At 41.7% G+C, this 17,267-nt stretch overlaps 1 protein-coding gene across 1 annotated transcript in view; it reads right to left on the bottom strand.

The window, feature by feature from the left end:
* LOC124545643 (neurotrophin 1) overlaps positions 1 to 12,319 on the bottom strand; it is a 130,107-nt gene extending 117,788 nt beyond the window's left edge. The window contains exon 1 of the mRNA XM_047124589.1: positions 12,264 to 12,319. Within this exon, the coding sequence (XP_046980545.1) occupies positions 12,264 to 12,319 (56 nt within the window). The remainder of the gene's footprint in view (positions 1 to 12,263) is intronic.
* Positions 12,320 to 17,267: the final 4,948 nt, after the last annotated feature.

The following is a 17,267-nucleotide window of genomic DNA, read 5'->3' as shown; positions in this document are numbered from 1 at the left end:
ATTACAGTTCAAAGAGAGACAAAGCAGCAGATTTGGTATAGAGACTGATAGCTATTTCATCAGCCCCTGAACCTTGCTTTAGTTTTAACGACTTCAGCTGTTTCTCAATGCTGCACAGACACTAACATCTACTTCATTTATCCTTGTATGTTACGAGAATTAAATTGGGGCATTATACCCGAGTTTTCCTATTTGAAAACGGAGTTAGGAATGTCTGCTTTTGCTTCGCTGCCTCAGTTTCAGTTCGTATCTCATCCACGAGTGCCTGGAACCAAACTTTGGTACCACTAACAGCCTTTACAGAATTTCTTTGGAAACTGTGAAATATCTTCCGAAGACTTCACTTTGGTACCACTAACAGCCTTTACAGAATTTCTTTGGAAACTGTGAAATATCTTCCGAAGAGTTCACGCACCCGCCCCTTGACAGCTAAGCGCATTTCATTCAACATCTCTCTATCTACTGCCCTATGCTTTATTTTACACTTGTTATGAAGTAGCCTCAGTTTCTTTAGAAGTATCTTTACAGTGACTGTATACCATGGAGGGTTCATCCCAACACGAATTGTTATACTTGGTACATATTTATCAAGTACATGGTCAACGATTCCATTACATTTGACCCACAGTTCCTCTACATGCTCCTGCTCTATCTTCATTGAGATATGGCGCATTATCTGGTTTTCTGAGCATATAAATCTTTCTACTTGGTTTAGCTGCCATTTTCACTTCCGTAATCATATATTTCTATAATTGCCTCATGGTGACTGATACCAATTTCATTGTCGACGGCAGATGGTCAGGTCGGTCTATTGCCATTAGATACAATATATTTTCATCATGAGTGGGTCTGAAAGCACTTTATGTGAGACCTCAGCACTTCCAATACATCATCGTATTTTAGCATTTTCTGGAGTCGCAGTCCTCAGATTATGTTTTTTTATGGGCAGCAGATGTATTTACACTCTTGAACTACATCATTTGCAACCAAAGTGTCAGTTGCATAGCAACAAAGCGGGATACGCATTATAAAGTGAGTGATTCGAGGAATCTCAATTAGTTAATCACGATGTGCGCTTTTTTTTTATTATGCAGACTTGGACGTAGCTAAAGCGTAGTGTGGCATATGCAACAGTGCTAACATTACTGATGCATCGGAAAAGCAAAATAAGTATACTCACATACAAAAAAAGTTAAGCACCCGGAAGGGGAGGAAGAAGCGGAAACAGACTTTACGGCTTGAGAAAGTAGTGATCTTATTTCAGAGATCGCAACATCGAGTCTTATTTACAAACAACTTGGCATTATGATCCCACTATTCAATATGAAGCTGCACTCCTTCTGGCCTGGTTCGGTTGGGAGGAGTGTTAGAGTGCCGTTTTCTCCTCTCCTCCGCTACGGTCGCAGGTTCGAATCCTGCCTCGGGCATGGATGTTTGTGATGTCCATAGGTTAGTTAGGTTTAACTAGTTCTAAGTTCTAGGGGACTAATGACCTCAGCAGTTGAGTCCCATAGTGCTCTGAGCCATTTCAACCATTTTCTCCTCTCCTGAGCCAAACTGATCCACAACTGTTATAATTGGTCCTTGATGTCCTGGACCCTGAATGGTACGAAGCTGACGTTCGAGTTAGTACCACACACGTTCGATCCAGTATAGATCTGGACATCTTGCTGGCTATGAGAGTACTTCTACATCATGCAGTCAGGTCTTAGGGACACGTTCCATGCGTGGACGAGCATTGTCCGATTGAAAAGTGACACCACGTTACTGTCTCGTGAGGCGTTAACACGTGCGGAAGCAGGATGGCCGTCACACACCACGGTGCCGTCAGAGTTCCCTCAGTCAATGCCAGGCGTGACCTGAACTCAGGTAACTCCCCCCACCATGAAACCAGGACGTTAGAAGAATACCATCCCTTCCCAGGCCGCCGCCACAATAGCCAACAATGATCATCCAGGGTAGTACAGAAGAATGATTCATCGCTGAATGCAATGCGACGCAATTTATCAGCAGTTTATGCCTACCGTTCAGGGCTCCAGTCCAAACGCAGCCGTTAGTGTTGTGGTGTTAACGGCAGCCTACACGTGCGACGGTAATCCCCTAGTCCAGACTCTACTAGTCTCCGACATTCGTCGTTCTTAGGTGTTACCTATTATTCGGCGGAAACGTGGTGCTATTTTTCAGCAGGACAATTCGGGATGACACAGAATGTTCCAGGTCTTCCCTTATTTGCTTGCGGATGGCAGTGGCAGATGCGATAGGGTTACGCTGTGGCGATCGTCCATAGTGGTGTCCAGACGTGTCGACCGGAATCTTAAGGGGAGTTGGAACGCCCCATCCTGAAAGTGCTAAATTTAGTGAATTCCCTGTATTTCAGGAACCACTGTAGCCATTCACATGAAATTTTTACAGGGCATTGAACTGTATGTTCTGCGTCTATTGAACTACAATAACTGCATTTCAGCAACTGCTTTCGTAAATACAATTTCTTAATTACACGGTTAAAATTTTGTGTCCTTTTTTGTACGTTATCCTAAATAATTTTAATTATACATAACATTATGTTCCTCTTCTAATTCAGTAGACTCAGAATATGTATGTTACTACTCCCTGAAAATGTGAATACTCCACTCGAAGTGGTTTCTGAGACTTAGGGAAAATGCAATAGAAAATGTAAATTTTCAGGAACGGCTTCTAAAGTTTCAAATGACAGTAACTCATTTAATATATGGATAATTTTTTATTTTTAGTCACTTAGGAGCACCGTACTGTATATCATCCTCTTGATCTTTTTCCAAGTTTTTTCTTCTTTTCTTCTTTCGGACTCCTTAGTGGCCATCTGTGCTACATACTCTGCTTTGTGAAGGCGAACCTTGTCCATCCGTTCTAGACCTCTGATACAGTTTGCTCCAGGATTAATTCCCATATGCTGTAGCACTTTCACCCTACCAATGTTGCCATCATTAAAAGCAATAACAGCATCACTGGCCCCCCCACTTTAGTGTCTTCATTCCAACAAAAACATCTTTTGGTAAGCGAGTCCATACAAGATTACTGAACGACTCATTGAAATTTCTAGTCTGACCATGCAGACACTTCTTCAGTAATTCAGGATTTTCCCGGTCTATGTAAATAGGTTTTATGATATCCATGACTGCTGCTGGGATGGAATGTTTATGATTGTATGAACTGTTTGAGTACTGGGCATTGCGGTAATTGCACCATGAATCAGGTCCAGGAGGCCAGAGGTGGTGTATTGGTTTTTCATCTGTAGACAGTCTGAGGAAGAAGGTAGCCCATACTGCCTGCTTAGTTTTCAAAAAATCCTTAGTATCATTTCTAATGGCCACCCCCACAAAACTGCTGTAGTTCATCAATCATTTTGTCTGTCAGCCAGCCTCTTACGGCTTTACCATCAGAAAGTTTCTTGTCTTTCAAACTTTGTTTCAGCTTCCTCAACCTGGTGCCCATCCTCTCCCGCACATGACGAACACTGTTAACCATTATAACACAGCAATCCACAGCCTTCTATATAAAAAATTACCCATTTTATTGGATCTTGAAGTAATGCACGTAAAAATTTTAACATTTTCAACCATTGTAGATTATAGTTAAAAAAAATAAAATAAAATACTTACCGTATGAGTTTAAAGGTGATATACATATCATTTTATTCGAAAAATTGCAAATTTTATAATGAGGTAAAAATCCGAAAATCTGGAAAAAAATTCCCGTTTGAACTCCCATTAAAGAGGATTATGATTGCCCTTACGTTCCCACGCAGTTCTGCATTGTGCCACTCTCGCATCAGAGTTCGTCGCAAATCTGGATATTGCACGATTCGACCAGCTGTCGACATATTGCACGATTCGGTCAACTGGCCACATAGAGGCCCAGAAAGACGCCCTTTTCAAACTACATCAGCACTGATAATGCTGTCTCACACGAGTAATTGTTCACAAGGCTCACTTCAAATCTCATGCTGTTCACGCGCATTACATACCCTACAACGACTGGTAGCAATACAAAACACGAGAAACACTAATCCACTCTGGCGGTCATTGAACCTATAACAGAGTTTTGCAACTCTAATCATATACATACCCATTGTTGGTGTGTACGTGTACGAAGTTACATGGACATCAGACTAAGTCTTCTTTGCTTCAGTTTTTTTGTCAGGTAGTGTATTTTATATATCTTTTGTAATTCCTAAGTCATCTTAAATATACCTGTTAGTATTTTCAGTTTATTGTGCGCTCTCTGTACAGTGTTTCGAAATCTTTTGACTGTCGACCGCAGATATTTGTTGGAAGCACAATATGTTTGAGGAAAGTGCTTTTCGTCTCGTGGACAAACGGGGCATTAGTTAAGAACACGATTTTGGATGGGGGTAGGATTGGGAATAAAATAGGCAGTGCCCTTGCCCAAAGATCCATACTCGCATTTTTCGTAAGTCATTTAGGAACAACAAGAATAATCTGAACCACCATTTTCCAGAATACGAGTCCTGTGTCTTACCATTGTGCTACCTCACTTGGTAGAAAGAGGAGACAAATTTGCCACTCAGTAATGCATTGCTTTGTTTTAGCCCCATTACAAGCACATACATAAAAACCGAAACGATATTCGTTTGGAATATATCGTACTGAATATGGAAACTATAGTGAGATTATTATTCCGTAGTTATCAGCATTCTTCATAGTAACACATTTTTTTAGAATAACGTAGTGATCTTCTTTTACAACTTAAGACAGTGACTACTAAATTATATTTGTATTTTTTGAACGTAGAAGTTTAGATGCATCACCAGCGCTGAATAATGTAAATAGCTAATGGCTGAATGTTGTAAACGAGAGTGACGTGTCCCGATATAAAACAAATAAGTTCTTTATCCTCAATGAAAGTTTCACCGCTTTAGAGACGGTGAGTAGCTCACAACTTAACAGAACAGTAGTTAGAAAGGTGTTTCCCTGAAACCACGTCTAACTCACGAACTCCGGTGGCACTGTTTCGTCGAAGTATAGCGTGGCGACTGAAATAATAGGCAACAAATGATTTACGATCCTAGGATGGAAAGATGCGGTCGGTGAGAAGGTGGTGAATAGTGTACGACAGGGCTATGTTGTACCTTGGGCCTCTAACACCGTGTCATGTCGCGGTCCAGATACGCAGCCTGCTTCGTGCTATCAACGCCTGCGATCTCGAAGACCTCTAGACCTCACAGAAACTTCTGGACTTCTGTTTGAAAACGTACAATTCCTCCTACCATTACCAACTTTATCTCTCTGTATTCCTCTCTCTCCCTTCCTTCCAGACTATAGAGACGCAAGTGATTACATACTGTCCGACAAAGAAGAAACGAAACTGCTTGTACTACTAAGGAACGTTTGTCGTAAAGCTTTAGTGACTGATACTTTCAGCAACATCGATGAACTTAGTTGCAGAGGCTACACATCTGTACGTGTTCTTGCACTCTGCCAGAAAATGTCGCGTACGATAGCTAAGATAAAGCAAACGAAACTAACACCGAAAACGTGTGTACTTAACAATTGTGTCCACTTCATATAATGGAAGATATTCTGGAAATCTATTATTGGCTGTACACATTACAACTTCTTTATTTCAGAGGAGCTGGACAGGTTTAGAACTTGTTATGGTGTTTTTCCAGACTGTCTTCCATTAAATTCATTAAGACTGTTAGAGACTGTAACTTGAAATTTTAAAGTAAAGAAATAGTTCGAAATTGAGAAATAATAGTATAGGCGCATTGACTCAGTGCGTTGGGTTTTCTATGCTGGGCAGCATGCCTGCCGTGAACGGTTAGCCGTGGTAGTTTCTGATCAAAGACGCCGCAAATTTTCGTTAATGACCACCCAGAAGGCCAGGACACTGACACCGTTGCGCTTCCATGAACAGCAAGGACACCTGACGCTCACGCCAGATGTGGTAGCAAAAGCTGCAGGCCAAATATCAGCAAATCACAGAACAGGGCAATACACTAACAGTAAACCTATCGTTTAGAAGAAAGAAATATTAACTTACGAGTGTTGTTTGGAAAGTAAGGAAAGATCGTTCGCCAAATGGAAACCACAGTGAAAATCAAAACCGTTTTCTTTGCACATTTAGCTACACCTTGCAGGTACTTCTCCACATAGTCGCCGCTCCGACTTAGACATTTGTCGGAGCGTTATACCAAATTCCCAACACCATCCTCATGGAAGGCAGTCGCCTGTGCTTTCCGATAATTCTCTACGTGGTCTATAGCGCGTAGCCTGCGTCCAAGTGTTGTCTTCGTATCCAGCGTTTCACCTGAACAGAAATGATACTCAGGACGAGCCAATTAGGGATGTGTTGTGGGTGTTCAAATACTTCCCATCGAAAAGGCTGCAGCAGCGTCTTCGCTGCCCCTGCAGAGTGCGGCTGAGAATTGCCATGAAGAAGGAAGTGCGTGGCAGTTGTGTTAGGTGGGCTGCATTCATTAAGGCGAAGTCTCTCAGCAGGCCCTCCTACTTGGCGGGCGACATTGTTGTTCTACGCACCTGTACTCGCTCACAGTGCCCTCACAACTAAAAAGAGCGTCTTGATGCGATCAACGGGTATACTAGAGACACTGCCCATAACGTCTGTGAAAAGTCTCGTCGAATTTTCACAGTGGTTTCGATTTCACGACCGATCGTTCCTCACTTTCCGAATAGCCCTAGTACAATAGAGAAAAGTCTGTCTGCGATGAAAAAAAAACATTGAAAATAATCAGATATTAAAAAGGTGTAGCTAAAGTGGACAGAGTTGGCTGATGCTTCTTAAGAAGTTTTGTTTGTTTTACAATTTGAGGTTTCAGTGGACAAAATTACTATGACTCATGTGCAGAGGCTTTCCAATAGCTCCAGAGTTACGCTAATGTTTCACAATTTTGCATTCCGCCACCACAGCAAATAGGGCCTGTTTGGGTGTCTTACACCACAGTAATTGTTTCCTTATGCTAATACTTATAAGAGCTGAAGGTCATGCCTAGACATCAATTTCCTATAACAGTACGACAAAATCCTTTAATTCGAAAAAAAACACCTTTCAATACCAGAAGATTTTTGGACACTGTTAAGTTCATTAATGAAAAATAAAACTGACTAGTCATCCATACTGCCAGGCTGTGGAATGGTTCACACTGCTATATACAGAACAGAAGGTATCTCCAAAACTACAGATCTGTGCAAATGGATAAATTTTAACATATCGACTTTGCTGTCAACGAAATAAACAGCAAGAAAATAATATACACAGACGCAAAGTTTTTCCAACATGCAAGAAAGAACACTCGCATGGTTGATATATTGTTTTATAAACTACTTCTTCAACGAAGGAGGAGAGTCCATAAAAGAGTTTAACCAAAACATGATGAACGAAAAAGAAGAAATCCTCAACAGTATATGAGAAAGAGAAAAGTTTTTATCATTTACACATCTTACATAAATATTGTATTTAATGTCAACATGAAAGATTTGTAAGATATGTTTCTGAATAAATGCAATATTTCCTAATAAACTATTTGGTAATGTACTAGCTTCGTATTTACGAAGCAGCTTGTTTGATCCTCGCTGATTGCAATATTTTTACCCTTATCTAAATTCTGTGTCTATTATCAAATATGAACGTTCATTAACAAACATTGTGTCATATTTTTGAATAAAAATAACATATTTTTTAATTACCACTGAAATGAAAATGCGAGTTTTTAAAATATATTTTTTTTAATATGAGGATCAGCAGAGAAAAAATAAAGCTTTCTTTTTGCTTGCAAAATTGGCACTGTATTATTGATTAATGTAATTCTTCCTTTTGCAACAAAGCATTTTATTTGTGTGTATGAAAATCTATTTTCATGTGTTTTTAATGAAAATAAAGGATGTTATTTTTATTAAAAAATTTAAGTCACTATTTCTTAACATTCCCCTTCAAATAATAAGTATGGAATTTAAATAAAAGTAAAAAAGTTACTGTCAGCGAGACTCGAACCAGCTACCTGACATTTACCAAACCAAAGCGCAACCAAGATATTTTTCATAAAATATTAAGTTTATTCAACGACAGCTAAAAATGTTTTACATTGATCTTAATTACGTTAGAACAGGAACAACTATTTCGTTCAGAAACTTCACTACATACATTCAACTCTACTTCTCTTGTCTTATATATGATGTTGCATGTCTGCTCTTGTAGTTTTTCGTTTGTCTTAATTATGGTGTTGCGATTTTGTGTAGAACCAGAGACGTTATTTAATCTTACTTCCTTCTGTTGGGACGTACTGGGTTATTTGACCCTTTATCGAATTGACAGCATTCCTTTTGGATTTGAGACAGAGCTTAGAGTCCGGATCTGGCGTGACGTTGTTGCTGCTAATATTTCCCAGACGTTGCCCCACATTTATTTGTCAGATAGTTGATACTGCATTTGGGATTGCCTGCAAGGTGCATTCAATTCAACTTTAAGTTAGTTGAGATTTTTGTGTTGACAGTGCGATGCGAGAAAGTTCCGACTTGGGTTGGAATGTCTTGTTGTGTATTTTCTCCCCTATCGACTGCTACTTTTTTCTGATATTCTTTCGTCGTTTTCCTTCCCTTAATTTTCCATATATGCCTCTCATCTTCAGCATGTTCTTTTCTGTGATTTGTATAAGTACGTAGCGGTTTGCGCTGCCTAAATATGTTTGGATGTGGTTACAGGCAGGCGGAATGGGTGTGGGGGGGAGGGGGGTGGGGGGTCGACGTTCACTTTTAGTAAATAGCCTTGGCTAATGAAAGCAACGGCCATGCCACAATGGGAACACCAGTTCCTTTCAGATCACCGAAGTTCAGCAAAGTCGGACTTAGCTAACACTTGGATGGGTGACCGTCCAGGCTGCAAAGCGCTGTTGGTAAACGGCATGCACTCAGCCCTTGTGAGGCCAATTAAGCTGCTGCTTGGTTAAGAGATAGCGGCTGCGGTAACGAGAACTGACAACGGCCGGAAGAGCGGTGTGCTGACCATGTGCCCCTTCATATCCCCATCCAGTGACACGTATCGCCTGATGACGACGCGGCTGACGTCGCCACCTTTCTTGTACCTGTTCCGATGAAGAGGAGTTAGCCAGTGAAATGGCCTAGTGCTGCTTTCATCCTACTCACTCTTTCTTGTGGCACTGGCTAAAATCTGTGGAATAGAGTTGACACCAGAGAGGATGCAAATATGTGCTAAAATCGTTTCCTGATTTTCATCCAGGTTTCTGATACCGTCATCTTTGACATACTCGCGTATCTAGGTAACAATACTTTTGCAGTTGACGGCTATGATGTGCTTTATACTAGGCCGGAAGTCAAAGGCGATTACGTCAACAAACGGCAAATACTCGTATTTGTCCTTAACAGCGTCTAAAATCTTCTAAATGTCAAGGGCGACTTTTTTCGAATTTCTGTGGAAATTGCATCCTACTGCTATAGCAAACATGTCCGGGCACTGGTCTTCAGGTTCCATAAAAATGACAGATCTGAAGGCAAAGCATTCCATAAAGCCCGTTGCAAGTCAGAATTCACATGTGTGCTCTTTCCAGCATTACAGGTCACTGTTCTGACTATAATGGCATACATCAGCTGGAACTTTTTAAATCAATTTCGCAGATACCCATATCGATCGTAGGATATCAGAGCATACTGGGTAGTTAAATTTTCTAGCGTATTTGGTTATGCCATCGTCAGTTGCAGCCTTTGGATGGACTGGGTACTTGCACTTGAATTTGATTTTTTTAGATTTGTTGAAGGCTTCAGTTTAGAACTGAGTTGTTGGTCAATCTCGTTGCCTTCAAGTAAGATTTGATCATGAGCAAATAACATATAGAATTGCCTCCGCTTAGAGGAACATAATTACTGCTCAGAAACAACCCTGAGTTTGTGAATAAGCAGACTCCCGGCTGTATCCCTTCTCTCTAAGGCGCCAGCAGTTTTGGAGAGCGCCTGCAGAGTTTGGAAAGAAAGGATAGCAGACCGTGGCAAGTTGGGCTCTTAGTGCGTGCGGATGGTGTAACTCGTATCGTATTGGCCGCCAGAGGTAGGAACCTCTGAATTGCGTTGCAGCACACCGTTTTATCAGGTACATTCATTGACAAGTCACACAATTTGTGACACAAGTTGATTAAAAAAAGCAATCGGTTGATAGGATACATACTGAGGCATGAAGTAGCCTTCAGTTCCGTAAAGGGAGGATGTGAGATAGTAAAAACTGCAGAGGGAGATGACGTGTTTGAATCCAGTAAGCAGGTAGAAATGGATGTAGACTATTCAGGTATTTATGCAGAGATAAAGAGTTTTGCACAGGATAACTAGCAGAGGGAGCTGCTTAAAGCGCGTATTCGTAACAAAGGAAGATTAGAATTCAACGTCCCGTCGACAGCGTTGTCATTAGAGAGGGTGCACAAGATCGGATTACGAAGGGATGGAAAAGGAAATCGGTCTTTTCAAAGGAACCGTGTCAACATTTGACTGGAACGATTCGGGAAATCACGGAAAACCTAACTCTGGGTCGCCGGACGGGGATCTGAACCGTCGTTCCCCCGAATGAGACTCCAGTGTGGTAACACTGCGGATCTCGCTCTGTTGGAGACGGTTTTGTTATGGAGTGATAGTGTTTTGTTTTACGAGGCACTATCACAGCACAGGCTTACATTGATGTTTTAAGCACCTTCTTGCTTCCCACTGTTGAAGAACAAAAAATGGTTCAAATGGCTCTGAGCACTATAGGACTTAACATCTATGGTCATCAGTCCCCTAGAACTTAGAACTACTTAAACCTAACTAACCTAAGGACATCACACAACACCCAGTCATCACGAGGCAGAGAAAATCCCTGACCCCGCCGGGAATCGAACCCGGGAACCAGGGCGCGGGAAGCGAGACCGCTACCGCACGACCACGAGCTGCGGACGTTGAAAAACAATTCGGGGATGGCGATTGCATCTTTCAATACTATCGAGCACCTGTTCATAATGCACGGCCTGTGGCGGAGTGGTTACACGACAATAACGTCCCTGTAATGGACTTCCCTGCACAAAGTCCTGACCTGAATCCTATAGAATACCTTTGGGGTGTTTTGGAACGCCGACTTCGTGCCAGACCTCACCGACAGACACCGATACCTCTCCTCAGTGCAGCACTCCGTGAAGAATGGGCTGCCATTCTCCAAGAAACCTTCCAGCACCTGATTGAACGTATGCCTGCGAGAGTGGAAGCTGTCATCAAAGCTAAGGGTGGGCCAACGCCACATGGAGTTCCAGCATTACCGATAGATGGCGCCACGAACTGACGAACTTGTAAGTAATTTTCAGCCATGTGTGCGGATACTTTTGATCACATAGTGCAGCGCTGTAGCCAATCCACATTGCAAAGTGTGATTAGTAGAATAAACAACAAAAGCTGTTACACAGGTTAGTTTACTACCCAAATTTAGAGAGTATTCATTCCTGGAACAGTCAACCATTGACCTTGGAGAAATGATCCATATTGAGGGATAGAACACTTACGATCATCTGAAGCAAACAAGTCTAGTGAACACTGACACTAAATTGCATACCCTAAGACCTATGAGCTCTTGCTCGTCTTCCCTAGCGTGAAACACGTCTTTTCTACTGAAGAAGTGCTCACAACTCTTAAGGTATGCCTTTTACTGACCATTTTACTTGAAATTTTTTTCGTGTTTTGATCCATACTATCTTCTTTCAAAATAAGGGAAGCTAAGAGCTTGCAGTAGAAGAGATGTGTCTCACAATATCGAAGATGAAGAAGTTCTTATCGCTCTCAACATAAGCATCTTACAGCACAAATTTATTAGACTTTTTTCTTCGAATTATCGTTCATGTCACATTCCTGAATACTTGTAATTCCACATGGAACACCCTGTGTTGCTTCCTCCTGCGCATATCTCGTGAAAAGACTGTGAAGGTAAAGTTAGAGAGATTCGAGCGCAGACAGAGACATGCCAAATAATCGTATTCCCTTGCACCATTCGTGAGCAGAGCAGGGAAGGAGTGATGTGACCCTGGTACGTGAAGTACCCTCCGCTACAAACCACAGTGTGACTTACGGAGTATACACCTAGAGAACTATGATGACGGGTATTTGTGGAACACCCTGTATGATACAGTACATGGACTTTACTTTCTTTACGTGCCAGTATGTTGTGTTCCCTTAGATTCGTTGTCAGACTTTAGAGAAAGAGCATCGGTGCTCGACCCTGGCGGCTACCTGTAGACGTCGGTCTCCTTCTGTGCCACCGTGGGTTCCACGTGGCCGCTGAGCATCACCTCCCCCACGTGCTCGTCCTCGTGAGGCTGGGCCGCCTCCGCCGTCCCCACCGCCCCCACCGCCTCCAGTCCGTCCTCCAGCTGCGGGTCGTCCAGGTCCAAATCGTCCAGATCCAGGTCGTCCAGTGCTGCTGAGGGCGAAGGGGAAGCCCCACTCGGTGAAAGCAGCACCGCCACCAGCACCTGCGGTAAAACATTCACCATTAGCTGCGCTCTATATTTTTCAATAGCGACTTAAACACTAAAGTTTACGTGAAGCCATGAACTGAGACTGTACTCTGGTAATTCATTACGTTCCATAGCGGTCAACAATGACGCTTCTATCCGTTTCTGACACCAGTAGGTTTCCAGGATGAATTTTCACTTAGGAGCGGAGTATGATTTAATTGGAAAGTTCCCGGCATATCAGAAATGTTTGTCATAGTGGGAGTCAAATCCGAAACCTTTGTCTTCCACTAAATGATGCTCTGACAACTCCTTTATCCAGGTACGAATCATCAATCACCTACACAGTACTTCTTTCTACTTCCCATTCATCTGAGACATACTTTCTTTCCAGCAATGTATGCGGGCGACATTCGGAGGAATTTGGAAGATAGGAGAGTCAAATTGGTGGAACTGAAGCTGCCTGAGGTTTGCCTGAATATTTCAGTCGACAGAGCATTTGGTTCGGCGTTCGAGTGCTGGTCAAGCACACGTATTTAGTCTGCCAGGAAGTTTCATCAGAAGGCTTCTTCCTACAGAGAATACTAGAAAGAGGCTGCAGCAATGGAGATTAAATCTTTTCAAATAAAAAAGGGTCTAATAATAAGAGGGGACAACGTTCAGAACGAAACGGTCATGCAGCAAACAATTATCATCTTCCTCTTGAAGTGCCAATTTCGAATTCTGAGCCCTCCATACAGACTTACATTGTCATGGTACCTTTACCTCCGGTATTCAACATAGCGATTTCTGCGGTCACTCAGTATGTACTGTTGCTACAGATTTTTTTAGTCAGGTCTGGTTTCATGTCCCATTCATTCCATTTTTTCTGTCCTAAATTCTCTATATGGTTGTTGTATCCGTTTTACTCGATAATCTGTCGTACATCCTTTAGTATTTGCTATCATACTTGTCGTGAATTGCTACTCTCAATCGACAGGACTACACAACAGTATTTTAATCCCGCTGGAGAGAAGCTTCATTTATGACGTAGTCTTTCGCGGCGACATTCTTCAATAAAGGCTTCACGGAGTTCTTGTCGCTCCACATTTGTATTAAATCAGAATTGTATCATGGAGACGTCACAAGATATCCGAAATTCCATGAGTTACCAGAGATTAAGTCGATGTCTACACGGAGGTCTATGGCTGCGATTTTGTGACTTTATTTGTTAGGGATGGCTAAGTTAACATCAACACATCCATCGCTATATTCGTTATTCCACAATACTTTTCTTAGATACCTGATCTTCGACAGAATGTCTTACTTGTCACAAGCAGTAGCTTCATGTATTAGCTCTAAGCTGCTTTATATTCGGCTGTATAATGAAAGATCTGTGCAGAGATACATAGGTCAGTATATGTTGGTCTGATTTCGTTGAAGCAGAACAATTAAAAATAATTTTTCTTCCCTCTCCATCTCAGCGGTGAACTTCGTATGAGAGATAATCATCAGAAGGTGACGAGCCTACAGCATTCCTTTCCTTCTTCGGAGCTACAAGGAATAAAATAAGCAGAGTCCTTAGCGGACATGATGTTCACTTGATTCTTCGATCCAAGAAAATTGAAGGGATGCCAGGCCCAGTAAAAGATAGTCTTGGTGTCGGTGTTCCTGGAACTGACAAACTACTCGGTGAATCTGATAGTAGACTGAAGAACCAAAGAACATCATGTAGGGGCCCTGCGAGCACGAAGAAGTTCCCCAGCACGACGTGGCATGGACTCGACTAATGCCTGAAGTAGTGCTGGAGGAAACTGACACCATGAATCCTGCAGCGCTGTCCATACATCTCTAAGATTTTAAGATCATTTCCCGAGAGGTATATCGAAGACGTAATGCATTGTGACTCTTCATGGAACGTGAATTCTCAGAATATTAACAGTAAAGCTCTCCGTGATGCACAATGCCATACATGGAGCATCTGCCACTGGGGTTGAATGTGCGTCAACATTAAATCTCCGCACTTGCTAAACAAATGACGCATTACGCCTTTTTTCCAGAAGGAAAACTTCTCAATAGAATTCAACGTAGGTTTCCCAAACAAATGTCTTGCTGAACAAGCCCAGACAAAGGGTTATTTCATATTCCTTCTGTAAGGCACTAGGTACAGTTCCGTACTATTGTTTAATAGATAAAATATGATCTTGGCGATGCTTGACTAGATTTGGGACTGGGTGCAGGATTTCCTAGCAAGTATAATTCGAAACGTTGTTCTTAACGGGACAAAAACGACAGATGTAAAGGTAATTTCAGGAATACTCCAGGAGAGTGTTTTGGGATAGTTACTCTTTATAATTTATATAAAAAACGTAGTGGATAGTTCTGAAATCTCCATGAAGATGTTGTCCATAGGAAGGGTGCAACGCCAGATGCCTGTAGTGAAATGCAGCAAGAGCCGGGGAGGATCGACGATTTGGTGCAGGAACTGGAAGTTGACGCTGAACGTAAGTAAGTGTAAAGTTCTGGGCAAAAGTAGGTCAGAATATCCATATTTTCATATCATATTAATGGCGATAAATCATCGGAAACAGCAACACCCGTAGACTACCAAGGAGTGGCCCTTTGCAAGACCTAAAATAGAATGACTACATTAAAATTATCTTAGGTAAAGAAGAATATTAGCCTGACACTCACCGGAATAATATTAAGCAAATGCATGTGGCTTACAAAACACTTATAAGGCCTATTCTTGTGTATCACTCGTCAGTCTGGAACTCTTACTAGGTTAGATTAACAGAAGAGATAGAGGAAGGGGTCAGATACTAAGCGCGAGTAAGTTACGGAGATGCTCAACATACTCGAATGGCAGAAGCTACAAGAGAAGTGTTGCACTCCACGGATAAATTAATGTAAGTTCGAAGAAAAATAGGTGAACATATTGCATGCTACCACATATTTCTCGTGAAATGACCGTGACGAGCAGCTCTCAGAAATTAGAGTTCATACGGAGGTTTATCGATAGTCGTACTTCCCACTCATTATTTGCGAATTGAGCAGGGGGAGTGATATGGGTACAAGAAGTACCGTCAGTAAAACGCCTTGTGGGTCAGTAATTTAGACAAGAAATCTGTATAGTGCGAGAAGTGGCAATGGATCCTGAACAATAAAAAGTGTAAAGTCTTCCACATGAGTACTAAAAAGAATTCTTTAAATCTCGGTTACAGAATAAATAATACAACTTTAACCCTTCGGTGGGAGCGCCTGAGACAAATAGCTGCAAGATTTAGTTTTGTGTTAGTATCACAGATAGCGTGACAGTTGCGTCCACGTCCAGATACGTATTTGTTGTTTTCAACGGATGTCGCCACTTACTATATTTGCTCTATTCATCCTTTCAGCAGTTTGGTCGCTGTTGTTGTTTGAAACGTGGGTGTTGCGTCTGCGGTATGTTTGCCGCTACGCACCTTGTGATCTAAGTATTTTCTTTACTTCTGTTTTTCTTTCGCCTCAAGGCAATCTTTCTTTTATATTAGTATATAATGAATATTCGAATCGAATCATAGATTCCATATGCAATTTTCATTACTTTTTACAGTCTTGGATATTGATTTGCTACAATATATTACTTTCACAAAAACATGTATTTCATTAGGTGTCATAAAAGCGTGGAAATGTAGAAAAAGAAGGCATTTGACAGGCACCGTACTGTGAGAATTGTCACAAGAAGAATTACAAGAATTGTCAGATTCATGTGTATCTGAGTCGGAAGAGGAAGTTATTGAAGCAGAAAACCACAGCAGTGACTCCGAAGAACTAACAGAGGAGACAGATGACCACCTGGGTGAAAAGGGGAGACAACAAACAGAGGATTACCAAGTTTACGTATGAAAAGATAAAGAAACTATTTGGATAACCAAACCGCTCCCATCTTCTCCTAAAACCAAGGGCAAGAACATCCTAAAAGTTTTGCCACGTCGAAAAGCAAGAGCTGAAATTACGGAAAAAGAAAATGATGCATTTTACTTATTTATTACTGATGGGATGATTATTTTTCCTTAGGTTAAAATGTAAAACTAACTGCGGTGCAAAAGGCGCAACGCGCCCACTCATGGAAGTATGAAAGCCGCGCCCACCGAAGGGTTAAGGATTGTCGTTTGAACAGAATGCCTAAGAATTACAAATAACTTAAACTGGAAACATAGAGAATGTTCTGCGGAAGATTCAAAAGAGGCTGCCTACACTACGCCTGTGCGTCCTCTGCTAGAGTACTGCTGCGCGGAACGGTATCCTTACCAGATAGGATTAACGAAGGACATCGAAAAAGTCCAAAGAAGGGCAGCTCGCTTTGTATTGTCGAGGAGCAGGGGAGAGAGTGTCACGGTAATAATACGCCATTTGGGGTGCTAATCATTAAAACAAAGCCGTTATTCGAAACGGTCAGATCTTTTCACGAAACTTCAATCACCAACTCCTTCTCCAAAAGCAAAAATATTCTGTCGTTGCCCACCTAAACAGGGAGAAATGATCCTCGTAATAAAATAAGAGAAATCAGAGCTCGGTCGGAAAGATTTCAGTAATTCATTTTTCCCAAGTAGTGTTAAAGAGTTCAACGGTCGACAAATAGCCTGAATGTGGTCCCGTGAACCGCCTGCCAAGCACTTAATTGTGAATTTCAGAGCGGTGATGGTGTAGCTGTGATGTATATAGTGTCGTGTTTGTGTTGTTATGGTTTATTACGGCGTGAAAAGGATGGAAATACTTGAATACGATATACACACAGCCTAGTCCAGTTGAAACTCTT

Source organism: Schistocerca americana, chromosome 8, assembly GCF_021461395.2.
Source record: "Schistocerca americana isolate TAMUIC-IGC-003095 chromosome 8, iqSchAmer2.1, whole genome shotgun sequence".
NCBI classification, from domain to species: Eukaryota; Metazoa; Arthropoda; class Insecta; order Orthoptera; family Acrididae; genus Schistocerca; species Schistocerca americana.
This window is presented reverse-complemented; position numbering and strand designations above follow the sequence as displayed.